Here is a 15,161-nt window from a genome sequence, read left to right on the forward strand (position 1 = left end):
ATGCGCCCGGCCCGGGCGGCCCGTGTCTTCCCACACCGCCACGCGTGCCCGCTTCCCGGGGTGCGCCCGGAGCCTGGCCGCTCTCCCCGCAGGTGACCAGTCCCCGTTTAGAGTTCAAGATTCCCGCCGCTCCACTTGAACTCCACCCTCCCCTCTGATTATTATTTTTTAACTTTCCCTCCGGTTAAGCTAAATCGATCTTAATCTTTCATCTCGGACGTCCCTCTAAGGGGACTCAGGGAAGATTCCGATTGCAAGCCGCCGCTGTCGCTTGTGCCAGTCAACCCCTCGCCCAAAGGAGACGCCCCCGGGCAGGGCGGGGCGAAGCGGGGCGGGGCGGAAGGGCCAGGGTCGGCGGCGGACGGGGCGGGGCGGAGCCTCCTCCTGCACGGGGGAGCCCCCGGGCTCGCCCCAGCTCAGGCACTCCTATCCTTGGGGCAGCTGCCGGACGAGTCCGCGGAGAAGCGGCTAGCGGGCGATGGAGACAGAGAGACACCCGACGAGAGGAGGCGGGGTGGGGGAGGCGGGGAGAGTGCGGGGGCGGAGGCTGGCAGGGGGCGCTGGAAGCTGGAGCGGACCGTGCGCTCCCCGCGCCCGAGGGTGCAGGAGGCTCTGAAGCGGCGGCTGCACCGCGGGGCCCAGGCGGCGGCTGGGGGGCTGGGGGGCGCTGCCGCCGCCGGGGGCGTCGCTGGCCTCGGCCCCTTTGTTCTCGCGCGCTCCCCCTCGCCGCCCACTCCCCTGCTGTCGCGCGGCGGCGGCGGTGGCGGCGGCGGCGGCGGCTCCTCCCGCCCGAGGCAGTCGGGCTTGGCGCCGGGGGCGGGAGGGGGCGGGGGGAGCGCGCCAGCCGCCGAGAGTGGGGGGCGATGGCGAAGCTCCGGGTGGCTTACGAGTACACGGAAGCCGAGGACAAGAGCATCCGGCTCGGCTTGTTTCTCATCATCTCCGGCGTCGTGTCGCTGTTCATCTTCGGCTTCTGCTGGCTGAGTCCCGCGCTGCAGGATCTGCAAGCCACGGAGGCCAACTGCACGGTGCTGTCGGTGCAGCAGATCGGCGAGGTGTTCGAGTGCACCTTCACCTGTGGCGCCGACTGCAGGGGCACCTCACAGTACCCCTGCGTCCAGGTCTACGTGAACAACTCTGAGTCCAACTCTAGGGCGCTGCTGCACAGCGACGAGCACCAGCTCCTGACCAACCCCAAGGTAAGAACGCCCCGTGCACCCAGGGGCTTCCCGCGAGGGAGGTTTGGAGGCAGCGTCGGTGTTAGACTCCGCGCGGGGAGGGTTCGGCGTGTGCTCGCATTGCTGGGAGGAGACCAGGTGGCGCAGGCTGTACTCAAACCAGGAATGAGTACATCAGGGAGCCCGAGGGCACCGGTCTTTCAGGTGGGCTTACGCGCCGCGACCAGTGGTGCCCAGAGGCTTACTTTAAAACCTGTCTTGCCTGGTCTCAGATTTTGAGGCCTCGACCCAGTCCGGGTCCTGCGCCTACCGGACTGGGTTTGGAGAAGTGCAAGGAGCCAAGAAAGTTAACTTTTCCTCCATTTAAAGCCAGTGGTTAGCGGGGATCCACCTACTCCAGCTCACGGTCAAGGTCCGAGCTTCAGTTGGTCTCATCTAGAACTCAGATGGAATGACCTTCCTTGAAAGGTTGAGGGGACCCTCGAAAGTTGTGAGAGAGTTCCTTACCTTTTCGCTCTACACAGACATTTTCAACTTGGGGTTCAAAGATAAGCTTTTGTGGCTTGACAAAACGACCTGGAATCAAATGTGGAATATTGCGGGTCCATTTTGGGAAGTACAGAGGGCTCCTAGTTTTCATGAGATAGATTCTCAAAAGAGTCTACAGGGAGCCTGGTTACCCTTTGTGTTTAGGGACAGTCAGGAGCCGTCTGGAGAACAGTAAAACTTGCTGAAAATAGAAAACCTTCAGTGAAATGTACCTAATATGACTTCTCTGACAACTTCTTTTGGTCTCGAAAGCAAACAAGAAGAAAAAGAAGGAAAAAAAAAGATAAAACCTGGTTAGGACTCCCGGGATGGAGAGCAGAGAGAGGAAGTCTCAGAAAACTGTTCCCAATGGAGAAAAATAACTTATAAAAAGCAGTGTCCTTAGCCTGTGAACTAATTGAGCTTTGTAGTGTACCTGGTTCTGGTTCCTTTTTTACTTCCCTTGATCTTTTCTACTCTCCTTGTTGCTTAACTATCAAAGTAAAGGTATGTATCTTTTTAAAAGTTACTGACATTTTTCCTTTTTTTGAGGGATCAAGCAGAAAAACAGTCCAAAAGGGAATGAATCTTGTGTTCACAGGAACACTTTATTAACTGTAACAAGATATACTTGTATTAATCCAAAAGAAAAAAATTCTACATTAATATTGTAATAGTATTTAAAACAAGCTTACCATCACTCTGCAATAAAACTTGTGGTCTTACCTCCTGAACAGTAAATTCTTGAATTTGAGACATTTTTTAAAATTTCTCAAATTCTTTTTAAAAAATTTCTTTTTAAAAATATGAATGACTTCTCCCTCCCCCCCCCAAAAAGCTCCTGTCGACAAATGAATATTGATTTATCTTAAAAAGTATCAATAATATAAGCAGTAAATATAGGACTAAGAATATAGAATTTGGAGTATATTGTTGAAGATCTTGAAGAAGTGATAACGTCTCAAAGACAAATGTTATAACTTGATCCTCTTAATGCTCAGGAATTTAAAAAGAAATCTCAGGGTTTTAGAAATATCATTTTTTTTTTTAGAATTAAATCAATAATGTCAAAGGTAAGTGCCAACCAGTGGTAATGATTTAGAAATTTTATGGCAGTTCATCATTTAGAAGTTGTTATAATTGGTGAAACACTGCTAATTATTTTAAGATAGTGGTTCAAGCACTAATAAATATCGTATCTGTATATACATATATATGCACACACACATTAATAAATGGCTAATATCTAATCAAGACATGGACACATTATAATTTATTACAAAAAGACTACTTCACAATTTCAGGCAGTTTGAAGATCTGGCAGAAAAAGTAAAATGAAATCATTGGGACATTGATTTTTAAATTACCTAGAAGCAATCACAATGCTTTATGTAATACTAAGATTTCTCCTGTCTTTCTTTTCTCTCTCTCTCTCCCCTGAAAATAATCATTTTTTTTTCCCAGTGCCAGTTCAGATCTTGGCAACAGTTGTTTTGAAAAATTACCTGAACAAAATACATTTTATAAAGTATTCAGGAACTGACAGAACTGGAGAAGGATATATTTATGTTACAGAAGTCAGGGACAACATCCTATTCATTTTAGTCAAGGTTTTCTCAGCCAAACCAATTGATATCTCTTTATCCAGATTATAAATATGTTGTAGCATTTATAGACTGTAAGTTTGTTCTTTAGCATCACCTTTCTATTTTTACCAATAAATGCTCAATTTGGAAATTCTTGTAAGCAGTGTGATGGAAAAATTCAGTGTGATGAAAACATTATGCCAGAGTCACGTGCATAAGCAGAGTGTTTCCACAGTGTTCCTGCAATTAGACAATACCCATTGTCCATTCCTGTTGGATCTTGGCTGCCTAGATCTTTTCTTTGCCTTACTTTACCTCTTTATTGAAGGCCTACGTTTCCCCTCTGTTTCTTTGTAGAATGTCTAGATTCCCAACAGTGTCTTGAATCCCAACCACCTCCAAGCTTTTCTTCATGACCCACAACACAAGAAAGCACTTAGGAAATCACTTCTTAGAAAAATAGAATAAGGACTTTTTTCCTCTCCCTTGAGTTTCCTGCATTAATTACAGTAAGAGGCAGGAGAGGGAAAGAATACATTGCAAATACAGAATTTCTTAAGCCATAAACTGCTAAAGAAGATACTGTGAGTAAATTTGATCTTTGACTAACAATTTCTTTAAAATACCTTGAGTTCCTACCGAATGTATTTATATTTTGAATCATATCCTTCTTGTCTAAAGCAGTCACTATATCCAGTCTTGTCATAGAGTATTCAAGGCAACAAATTGTCCACAGGGAGATTATCTCTATGGATTAACCATAGCAAAATCTAAATTTGGGGTCAGCTTCCTCTTGTTACTATTCCAGTCACTGCACTATCTCTTTGTGACTCACAATTGTATATGCTTGGAGCTTTGGTTCCCACCTATGGCTGTACATTAGAATCACCAGGGGAACTTTAAAAAGAAGTTCTTATGGCTGGGTCCAACCCTCCAAGATTCTGATTTGGTCTTGGGGAGGACCTGGGCATTGATGCTTTTTAAAAGTTTTACGATGATTCTAATGTGAAGACAAGATTCAAAAACCACTGTCTTAGAAAATGTTCTCATCTGCTATGCAAGAAAAACAACCTGAGAACCTAAAAGGAGTCATTGTGATGAATATTTGTGTTTTCAGGTTAAAAGGTACTGTGGGTGCCACTGAATTTTTTTTTTTTTCTTTTTTTTTTTTTTTGAGATGAAGTCTCACTCTCTGTCACCCAGGCTGGAGTGCAGTGGCGCGATCTCAGCTCACTGCAAGCTCTGCCTCCTGGATTCACACCATTCTCCTGCCTCCCGAGTAGCTGGGACTGCAGGCGCCCGCCACCACGCCCGGCTAATTTTTTCTATTTTTAGTGAAATGAGTTTTCACCACGTTAGCCAGCATGGTCTTGATCTCCTGACCTCATGATCTACCTGCCTCAGCCTCCCAAAGTGCTGGGATTACAGGCTTGAGCCACCATGCCCGGCCAGTGCTCCTGAATTTAGGGAGTTGGTATAAAAAGAGGGACTCCAGGAAATTCTGAAGGATAGGAAGAGTATTATTTAAAATTATTATGTAAATAATAGTTTAAAACCAATTTGTTTAAATGAAATGAACTTGATTCCAGACACTTATATTTGCGTAATTATATACATTGGATGGCAAAAAAAAAAAAAAAAGATGAATTTTTAAAACTGCACTCTTGTATGTGAGACGAGAGAGTGGGTGATTAGAGATAATATGGTTATTTCATTTATTTATTTATTTTTGAGTCTCACTCTGTTGTCCAGGCTGGAGTGCAGTGGCACGATCTCAGCTCACTGCAACTTCCACCTCCTGGGTTCAAGCGATTCCCCTGCGTCAGCCACCCAAGTAGCTGGGATTATGGGCATGTGCTACCACGCCCAGCTAATTTTTGTATGTTTCACAGAGACAGGGTTTCACCATGTTGGCCAGGCGGGTCTCCAACTCCTGGCCTCAAGTGATCCCCCTGCCTCTGCCTCCCAGAGTGCTGGGATTACAGGCGTGAGCCACCGCGCCCAGTCTATATATTTATTTTCATTTTGAGGTTTTTTTTTTCCTCTTCCTCTAGTAATAAAAACCTAGAAACAAAGGATAAAAGGCTCCTTCTAAGAAACCAGTGCTCTAAAAGTGAGAGAAATGCATTAAGGAGAAGAAAAACTTAGGTGGGACTGAACAAGGCTTCAGGCTTTATGTCTGATGAAGCTGGATGTACCTAACTACAGGGCATTGTGGCTCGCAGTCACTTAGGCCCTCTCCACATCCACTCATGTACCCTGTCCCAATGCACTGTAGGTAGGCGGTGTGGCCTGCCTGGAGCTGTTTCTGAACTCCTTCCTGGAATATTCAGTTTGATACATTTTGCACTCTAGAGATGTCCATCATATAAGAACTGCATGATAAAAGAGCAGAATTGTGATGACTTCTTTGTAACCTTTATCTATCTTGAAAAAGTGGCTTTTCTTGGTTGTTTTTCCTTTGGAGATTATGTTATATAATATTTGGTATATACATAAAATTCAATCAGGAAATCCTTTTTCAGGATCTATTATAATGATCAAAGAACTGGGCAAGAAACAAGAAGGCATACAAAGATGAATTTGTTCATTTAACAAATATTCATTAAGTGCCTATCCTGTGCTATGTGTGCATCCAGGTGCTGAGACTAGAATATAGATGGAAACAAAGTTCCTGCACTCATGGAACTTAAATTCTGCTGGGAAGTAACAGATGAGAAATAAATGTATAATGCCATGTCATGTAATGATAGGTAGATAAAGACAATTTGGGCAGGATAAGAGTATAGACAGTGACAAAAGTGAAGGGCTCTTCTTTTGGACAGGGTGGTCAGGGAAGGCCGCTCTGATGAAGTGACCCAAAGAACATGAGGGGATGAGCAGAGACGGAAGGGGCGTAAGTAATGAATCATGTGGCTGTCTGAAGACAAGAGTGTCCACCAGCTGAGGAAATAGTAAATGCAGAGGCCCTGTGACAAGTGTCTGTGTGAGGAACTGTGAGGGCGAAAGTGAGGTTGGACCACAGTGAGCAAGGCAGACAGTGGGAAATGAGGTTAGGGTCCTAAAGAACATGATAGGGACTTTGGATTTTATTCCAAGCATGACGGGAAGCTGTGTGACATTGAGCAGGGCTGAAATATCATCAGACTTAGATTTTTAAAAAATGCAAATGATCCTTCTCGCTTGCTGAGTTGAAACTAGAATTTATATGTATGCTTACATGCACATGCACACATCCTGACTTGTGCAGTGAGAGGTGCAGAGGCAAGACTGGAAACAGGAAGTCCTGTAGGACAGGCAAAAGACGGTGGTGGCTTAGATCAGTGGGTAGCACTGGTAAAATTTACTAATGAAATGGAATGAGGGAAAGAGGAGTTGAGGATGGCTCCAAAGTTTGTGTCAAGATCTACTGGGTGAATAGAGGTGCTTTTAGTAATGGGGAAGACTAAAGAAATAGTAGGTTTGGAGGAGTGTGGATGAAAATCAAGGGTTCAGTTTTGCATATGCCTAACAGACATTAAAAATGAGGATGAATCCATGAGTCTCTGTCCTCAAGAAAATTATTACCTAGCAGAGAAGATAAGAACACAAATAACTGTCAAAGGCAGAATGTCAAGTTCTACAGAGAGGTACAAACGTTATGATATGAACATCCAGAGGGAAAAAGTTAGGGGGAAAGCTTCATGGAGAAAGAAGCATTTGCCATGAGTCAGAGGATGAACAGAGTTTCATCTTGGTGGTGAGGAAAGAGGGGGCAGAATGAACAGAACATCAAAGAAGATAAAGTGCAAGAAACAAAGCTATGAGCTGTGTGAGTGAGTGTAGGGTGTGCTGGGGGATCTGCAGATGGGCTGCTGTGCCTGGAACACAGGGCATATAGAGTGAGGTCTTGGGGGTAAGGCGGGAGAGTAAATTGGAGCCCACAGTGTAGAAGACCCAGACAGCCAGGATGGGTTTGCTAGATACCGGGAAGCCATGGTAGGTAGAATAATGTCTCCCTTCAGCGACATCAATAACATCCTAACCCTCAAAAACTCTAAGTGTCTTATGTCACATAGCAAAGAGAAATTAAAGAGGGAGTTAAGGTTGTTGATCAGTTGATGTTAAAATAGGGAGATTATCCTGAGTTATCCAGAAAATCTCAATGGAATCACAAGGTACTTAAAAGTAGAAGACAGAGGCAGAAGGTCAGAGTGATAGAATTTGAGAAAGACCCAATCAGCCATTGCTAGCTTTGAATACAGACGAGGGCCATGCGCCAAAAAAAAGCATGTAGACCCCTTCTCCATGCAAGTGGTAAAAAGCAAGAAAATGAATTTTCCGCTAAGCATTCAGAAGGGAACATAGCCTGGCATCTTGGTTTTAGCCCAGTGAGACACATTCTAGACTCTGACCTCCAGAATTGTAAGGTAATAAATTTGTGCCATTTTAAGCCACTAAGTTTGTGTTACAGCAGCAATAGGAAACTGATACGGAAGTCAAGGACGGTTTTTGAGTAGGTGACTATTATGATGAGATATTTAAAGGCATGGTCAGAATCTCTCTTTAGAAACAATCTAATTTGGGCTGGGTGTAGTGGCTCTTACCTATAATCCCAGCTACTTGGGAGGCTGAGGCCTGTACCACATAGTAAGATCCCATCTCTTAAAAAAATGTAAAGGAAATTGACTGGTCGTTGTGGTACACACCTGTAGTCCCAGCTACTCTGGAGGCTGAAGAGGGAGGATTGCTTGAGCCTAGGAGTACAAGACTGCAGTAAGCTAAATTTATTTTAGGTATGTGCTTTAGCACTTTAGCTTGGGTGACAGAGCAAGACTCCATTTCTAAAACAAAAGCAATGTAATCTGCAGGATGCTAGGATCTATCTGTCTGAGATTACTTACCATAATCTATCTATAACCCCCATTTGTGGATGTCATTTATGAAGATCTCAGTTATATTTGCAAGGTCCCCAAAACTTATGCATAAAAAAGAATCAGAAACTTTAAATCAAAAGAGATTTGTGACATTACAATACGTATTAGCTATAATTTGCTTACAAAATACATTTATTTGATCACAAACTTGCCTGATTATATAGCTTTTTGTGAGTTGACATATTTTGTTTATTTAAAATGTTTTGGGCACTTATTTATGAATGAAGATGTCAAGTTTTATTTCCTTTGGGTTTAAATTTTTTTTCAGTCCTTAGCAGAATTTCATATTCAGTTTAGTTCCTAGATCAGCAGTACATTTATATTACAATTAACATAATTACTCACAGTAAAATACTGAACAGAATAGTTTTTAACATTGCATGTTTCCAACCATTCTTCATGCTGTGCATTAGGTATTCTCTACAACACATAATTAATGTGTGAAAATTTGTACTTACGAGTTGTAATATCCTCTTCTATTCTTTTAAAATAACCAATTAATAATTGCAAATCATTGTGTTTATTAAGTTATTCTGTGGCCATTTTTGTAAATAAACTAAGATACATTTATTTTAAGTATGTGCTTTCTTGAGTAGTGTAATCCAACAGATTAGGATACTAGATGGTCTCTTTATACTGAAGCACATGTGAAAAAATATTTAGACTTGCTTCGTGTTCATGTAATTGATGTAGTTGATCAAATGGACTTTGAAACCTCATCTAATGTCCGGTTTACTAGTTTTAATCTAACTGTATTGCAGTAGCATATATTGATATTATATTTCACTGGAGAAAACTAAATCCTAGAAAGTAGAAACTTAATCCATCTTGTTCTTTGTAATAAATATATTTGTGATTGTCCTTATCCAAACAGTTTTATTTTAAAGTAGACCTAAAGAAGGGAAAACCACACAATAATGCTCTTTAAGGAGTGCTGAATTTATAATTCTTATTTTAATTACCTCATTACCTTTTGTTTTCTCTGTTTCAAGGATAAAAATGGCGACAAAATTCATCACTATTTCTCCCAAACCCAATTCTATTCTGGAGTTTTTTGTTTCTGTTAATTGTATCATCATTCTCTTGTATTAATATTTTTTATAAATTTCACTACCACTGTCTTGTTCAATGCTATCTTTTGCTTTGATTACCATATCTGTTCATTGAGTTTATGGCTAGTCTATTTCTTCCTCCAAACCAGTAGTTTTTAAAATGTGGTCAGTGGACTGGCAGCATCAGAATTATATGTGAACTTGTTAGAGATGCACATTCTGGCTGAGCGTGGTGGCTCACACCTGTAATACCAGTACTCTGGGAGGCTGAGGCAAGAGGATTGCTTGAGGCCAGGAGTTCAAGACCAGCCTGGGCAACATAGCCAAGACCACATCTCTACAAAAATTTTTTTTTTTAAATTAGCCAGACATGATGACACACACCTGTAAGTCCTAGCTACTCAGGAGGCTAAGGCTCCTTGTTTGAGCCCAGGAGGTCAAGGCTGCAGTAAGTTATGATCATACCACTGTAATCCAGCCTGGGGAACAGCAAGACCCCCATCTCTAAAAAGAAAGGAAATGCACATTCTCAGGTCCCATCCTCAACCCAATGATCAAAAGCTCCACCTGAGTTTCAGATTTAGTAGTTCTGTGTTGGGGTTCAACAATGTACAGGGGTCCTTTACATATTAGCTCTCACTCCTTATTCCTCCAACTTGGTCATGGTATGTAATTCTTTTTATAGATTCCTGGATTTTGTTTGCTAATATTTTATTGAGGATTTTTGCATTTATATTTATACAGGATATTTGTCCGTCCTTTTCTTGTGATGTCTTTACCTGATTTTGGTATCATAGTAATAGAATGAGTTGGGAAGTGTTCCCCTTCTGTTTGTTGGAAGAGTTTGTGATTATACACCATGACCAAGTGGGATTTATTCCAGGAATGCAAGTTTGGTTCAACTGCTAAAACCAATCAATGTAATAGATTACTAGCATAAAAGACAAGAAAAGCAATTATCTCAGTATATGGAGAAAAAAACATTGACAAAATTCAACAATCCTTTCATGATTAAAGAAAAAAATTAGGAATAGAAGGAAACTTCCTCAACCTGAAAAAGGACACCTATGAAAAACCCACAGCTAATATACTTAATGATAAAATATTGAAAGCTTTACCCCTAAGATCAAGAAGAAGACAAGGATGTCTACACTTACCACTCTCGTTCACATTGTAGTGGCAGTTCTAGCCAGGGGCAGTTAAGCAAGAAAAAGAAATAAAAGGCAACCAGATTGAAAAGGAAAAAATAAAATTATTTTCAGAAATAACATGATCTTATATATAGTAACTCCTAAAGAACCTCCCCTAAAATTTATTAGAGCTAATAAATGAATTCAGCAAAGTTGCAGGATACAGTATCAATATAGAAAAAATAATTATATTTTTATACACTAGGAATGAACCATCCAAAAATGAAATTAAGAACACAATTTTGGCTAGGCACGATGACTCACACCTGTAATCCCAGCACTTGGGAGGCCAAAGCAGGAGGGCTTAGCCCAGGAGTTCAAGACCAACCTAGGCAACATGGCGAAACACCGCCTTTACGAAAATTAAAAAAAAAAAAATAGCCAGATGTCATGGCTCATGCCTGTAGTCCCAGCAACTTGGGAGGCTGAAGTTAGAGGATCACTTGATCCTGGGAGATTAAGGCTGCAGTGAGTTGTGATCATGCCACTGCACTCCAGCCTGGGCAACAGAGTGAGACCTTGTCTCAAAAAAAGAAAAGAAAAAAAAAGAATGTAATTCCATTTATAAAAACATAAAAATAAAATGCCTTGGAATAAATTTTATAAATTTGACAAAAGTACAAGACTTATAACCTGAAGACTACAAAGCACTACTGAGAGAAATTGCAGAAGAGTTAGATAAATGGAAAGACATCCTTTGTTCATGGATAGGAAGACCTAATATTGTTAAGATGGCAGTATTCCTTAGGTTGACCTACAGATTCATTACAGTCTCTAGCAAAACCTCAGCTGGATTGGTTCTTTTTTCTTTTGGCGTGAATTGACAAGCTGATTCTAAAATTCACATGGAAATGCAAGAGAACCATAGTAAACAAAAACATCTTGAAAAAAAAAAGAACAAAATAGAAAGATTCATATTTCCTGAGATACATTGGAGATATTTTAGATTTGGTACCGCTTCAACAAAGCCAATATTACAATAAAAGAGTCACACCAATTTTTTAGTTTCCCAGTACATATAAAAATTACATTTATAGGCTGGGCGTGGTGGCTCACGCCTGTAATCCCAGCACTTTGGGAGGCCGAGGCAGGCAGATCATGAGGTCAGGAGATCGAGACCATCCTGGCTAACATGGTGGAACCTCATCTCTACTAAAAATACAAAAAATTAGCCGGGCATGGTGGCGGGCGCCTGTAGTCCCAGCTACTCGGGAGGCTGAGGCAGAAGAATGGTGGGAACCCAAGAGTTGGAGCTTGTAGTGAGCTGAGATTGCACCACTGCACTCCAGCCTGGGCGACAGAGCGAGACTCCGTCTCAAAAAAAAAAAAAATTACATGTATATTATAGTAATGTGCAGTACCATTACGTCTTAAAAATGTACATACCTTAAATTAAAAATACTTTACTGAAAAATGCTAATGATGATCTGAGCATCTAGAAAGTCATAATCATTTTGCTGGTGGAGGGTCATGCCTTGATGTTGATGGCTGCTGACTAATCAGGGTGGTGGTTGCTGAAGGTTGAGGTGGCTGTGGAAATTACTTAAATTAAGACAGTGAAGTTTCCTGCATCAATTGACTGTTCCACAAAATGTTTCTCTGTTGCATGTGATGCTATTTAATAGCATTTTATTTAAAGTAGAACTCCTTTCAAAATTGGAGTCAATCCTCTCAAATCCCTCCACTGCTTTATCAACTCAGTTGAGGTAATATCTAGGTTAGTTGTTGTCATTTGTCATTTCAACAGTGTTCACAGCATCTTCACCAGAAGTGGAGTCCGTCTCAAGAAACCACTTTCTTTGCTCATCCAAATGAGAATTTGCAAATCCTCACCTGTTCAGATTTTATCATGAGATTGCAGCAATTCAAGCTATACTTCTAATTCTAGTAGAATCTCTTCAAGCTCTACCTATTATTATTATTTTTTTTTTGAGATGGAGTCTCACCCTGTTGCCCAGACTGGAGTGCAGTGGTGTAATCTTGGCTCACTGCAGCCTCCACCTCCCGAGTTCAAGTGATTCTCCTGTGTCAGCCTCCCAAGTAGCTGAGATTACAGGCATGTGCCACCACACCCAGCTAATTTTTTTTTTTTTTTTTTTTGTATTGTTAGTAGAGACGGGGTTTCATTATGTTGGTCAGGCTGGTCTCAAAGTCCTGACCTCAAATGATCTGCCTGCCTTGGCCTCCCAAAGTGCTAGGATTACAAGCATGAGCCACCGCGCCCGGCCTTCAAGCTCTACCTCTAATTCTAGTTCTTTCCTGTTTCTACCACATCTGTAGTTACTTTCTCCATTGATGTCTTGAACACCAAAAGTCATCCATGAGGGTTAGAATCAACTTCTTCCAAACTCTTATAATGTTGATATTTTAACCTCCTTTCATGATTTACTAATGTTCATAATGGCATCAAATTGTCGAATCCTTCCCAGAAAGTTTTTCCTTTACTTTCCCCAGATCCATCAGAGGAATTAGTATAGCTACAGCTTTATGAAGTGTATTTTTTATTTTTTATTTTATTTATTTTTTGTGATGGAGTCTCACTCTGCCACCCAGGCTTCAGTGCAATGGTGCGATCTTGGCTCACTGCACCCTCCGCCTCCTGGGTTCGAGTGATTCTCCTGCCTCAGCCTCCTGAGTAACTGGGACTACAGGTGCACGCCACCATGCCCAGCTAATTTTTGTATTTGTAGTAGAGATGAGGCTTCACCATGTTGGCCAGGCTGGTCTTGAACTCCTGACCTCAAGTGATTCACCCATCTCGGCCTCCCAAAGTGCTGGGATTACAAGTGTGAGCCACCACACCCAGCCCAAAGTGTATTTTTTAAATAATAAGACATAAAAGTTGAACTTACTCCCTGATCCATGGGCTGCAGAATGGATGTCATGTTAGCAGGCTTGAAAACAACATTAATCTCCTCATACATCTCCATCAGAGCTCTTGGGTGATGAGGTGCACTATCAATTAGCAGTAATATTTTGAAAGGAATCTTTTTTTCTGAACAGTAGGTCTCAACAGTGGGCTTTAAATATTCAGTAAACCATGCTGTAAACTGATGTGCTATTATCCAGGCTTTCTTGTTCCATTTCTAAAGCACAGGAAGTAGACTTAGCATAATTTTTAAAGGCTGTAGGATTTTTGGAATGGTAAATGAGCGTTGGCTTCAACTTGAAGTCACCAGCTATGCTAGCCCCTAACAAGAGTCAGCCTGTTCTTTGAAGCTTTGAAGCCTGGACTTTCTAGCTATGAAAATCCTAGGTCTTCTTCCAATAGAGGGCTGTTTCATCCACGTTGAAAATCTGTTGTTTAGTGTAGCCACCTTTATAAATTATCTTAGCTAGATCTTCTAGATAACTTGCAGCTTCTACATGAGTACTTGCTGCTTCACTTTGCACTTTTTTTTCTTTTTGAGACAAGGTCTGACTGTCGTCCAGGCTGGAGTGCAGTGGTGTGATCTCTGCTCACTACAACCTCCACCCCAAGCTCAAGCCATCCTCCCACCTCAGCCTCCCAAGTAGCTAGGACCACAGGTGCACTCTACCACACCCGGCTAATGTTTGTATTTTTTGTAGAGGTGGGGTTTGGCCACGTTGCCCAGGCTGGTCTTGAATTCGCTCAAGTGATCCGCCCTCCTCTGCCTTCAAAGTGCTGGGATTACAGGCATGAGCCACCATGCCCGACCCGTTTTGCACTTTTATGCTATGAAGACGGCTTCTTTTCTTAAACCTCATGAACCAATCTCTGTTAGCTTCATACTTTTTTTCTGTAGCTTCCTCGCTTTTGTCAGCCTTCGTAAAATTAAAGAGAGTTAGAGCATTGCTCTGGATTAGGCTTTGGCTTAAAGAAATGTTGTGGCTGGTTTGATCCTCTATCCAGACCACTAAACCTTTCTCCATATTAGCAATAAGGCTGTTTCACTTTCTTATCATTTGTGTGTTCACTAGAGTAGCACTTTGAATTTTTTTGCAGAAACTTTTCCTCAGCATTCACAACTTGACTGTTTGGCAGAAGAGGCCTACCTTTCAGCCTGTCTCAGCTTTTGACGTGCCTTCCTCACTAAGCTTAGTCATTTCTGGTTTTTAATTTAGAGTGAGAGATGACAACTCGTCCTTTCACTCGAACACTTAGAGGCCATTGTAGAGGTATTAATTGGCCTAATTTTAATATTGTTTTGTTTCAGGAATAGAGAGACCCCAGGAGAGGTAGAGAGACAAAGGAACAGCTGGTTGGTAGAGCACTTAGAAACACTCACACATTCATCGGTTAATTTTGCCCTCATATGGGCATGGTTTGTGGCATCCCCAAAGCAATTATAATAGTAACATCAAAGATTTCTGATCACAGATCACCGTAACAGATATAATAATCATGAAAAAGTTTGAAATACTTGAGAATTACCAAAATGTAGTACAGAGACATGAAGTGAGTGCATGCTGTTGGAAAAAATGGTGCCAATGGACTTGTTCTCAGGGTTGCCACAGACCTTCCATTTGTAAAAGAATGCAATATCTGCAAAACGCAATAAAGCAAGCAGTAAATCGAAGTGTGTCTATACAGCAAAGGTACAGTACTCAGGACTGTGTGATACTGAATAAGAATGGACCTACCAACCTATGGAATAGAACTGAGAGTCCAAAAAAAAGAAAAAAAACCTATACATTATGGACAGTTGATTTTTGACAAGAGTGTCAAGAGCATTCAATAGGGAAAGAA

At 41.8% G+C, this 15,161-nt stretch overlaps 1 protein-coding gene across 1 annotated transcript in view; it reads left to right on the forward strand.

Annotated features, from left to right (window-relative positions):
* The first annotated feature begins 340 nt into the window (after positions 1-340).
* Positions 341-15,161, forward strand: part of KCNMB4 (potassium calcium-activated channel subfamily M regulatory beta subunit 4) — a 64,307-nt gene continuing 49,486 nt past the window's right edge. Inside the window, exon 1 of the mRNA XM_008004010.3 lies at positions 341-1,199. Coding sequence (XP_008002201.1) covers positions 864-1,199 — 336 coding nt within the window. The 5' untranslated portion in view covers positions 341-863. The remainder of the gene's footprint in view (positions 1,200-15,161) is intronic.

The sequence above is a fragment of the Chlorocebus sabaeus genome, chromosome 11, assembly GCF_047675955.1.
Source record: "Chlorocebus sabaeus isolate Y175 chromosome 11, mChlSab1.0.hap1, whole genome shotgun sequence".
NCBI lineage: Eukaryota > Metazoa > Chordata > Mammalia > Primates > Cercopithecidae > Chlorocebus > Chlorocebus sabaeus.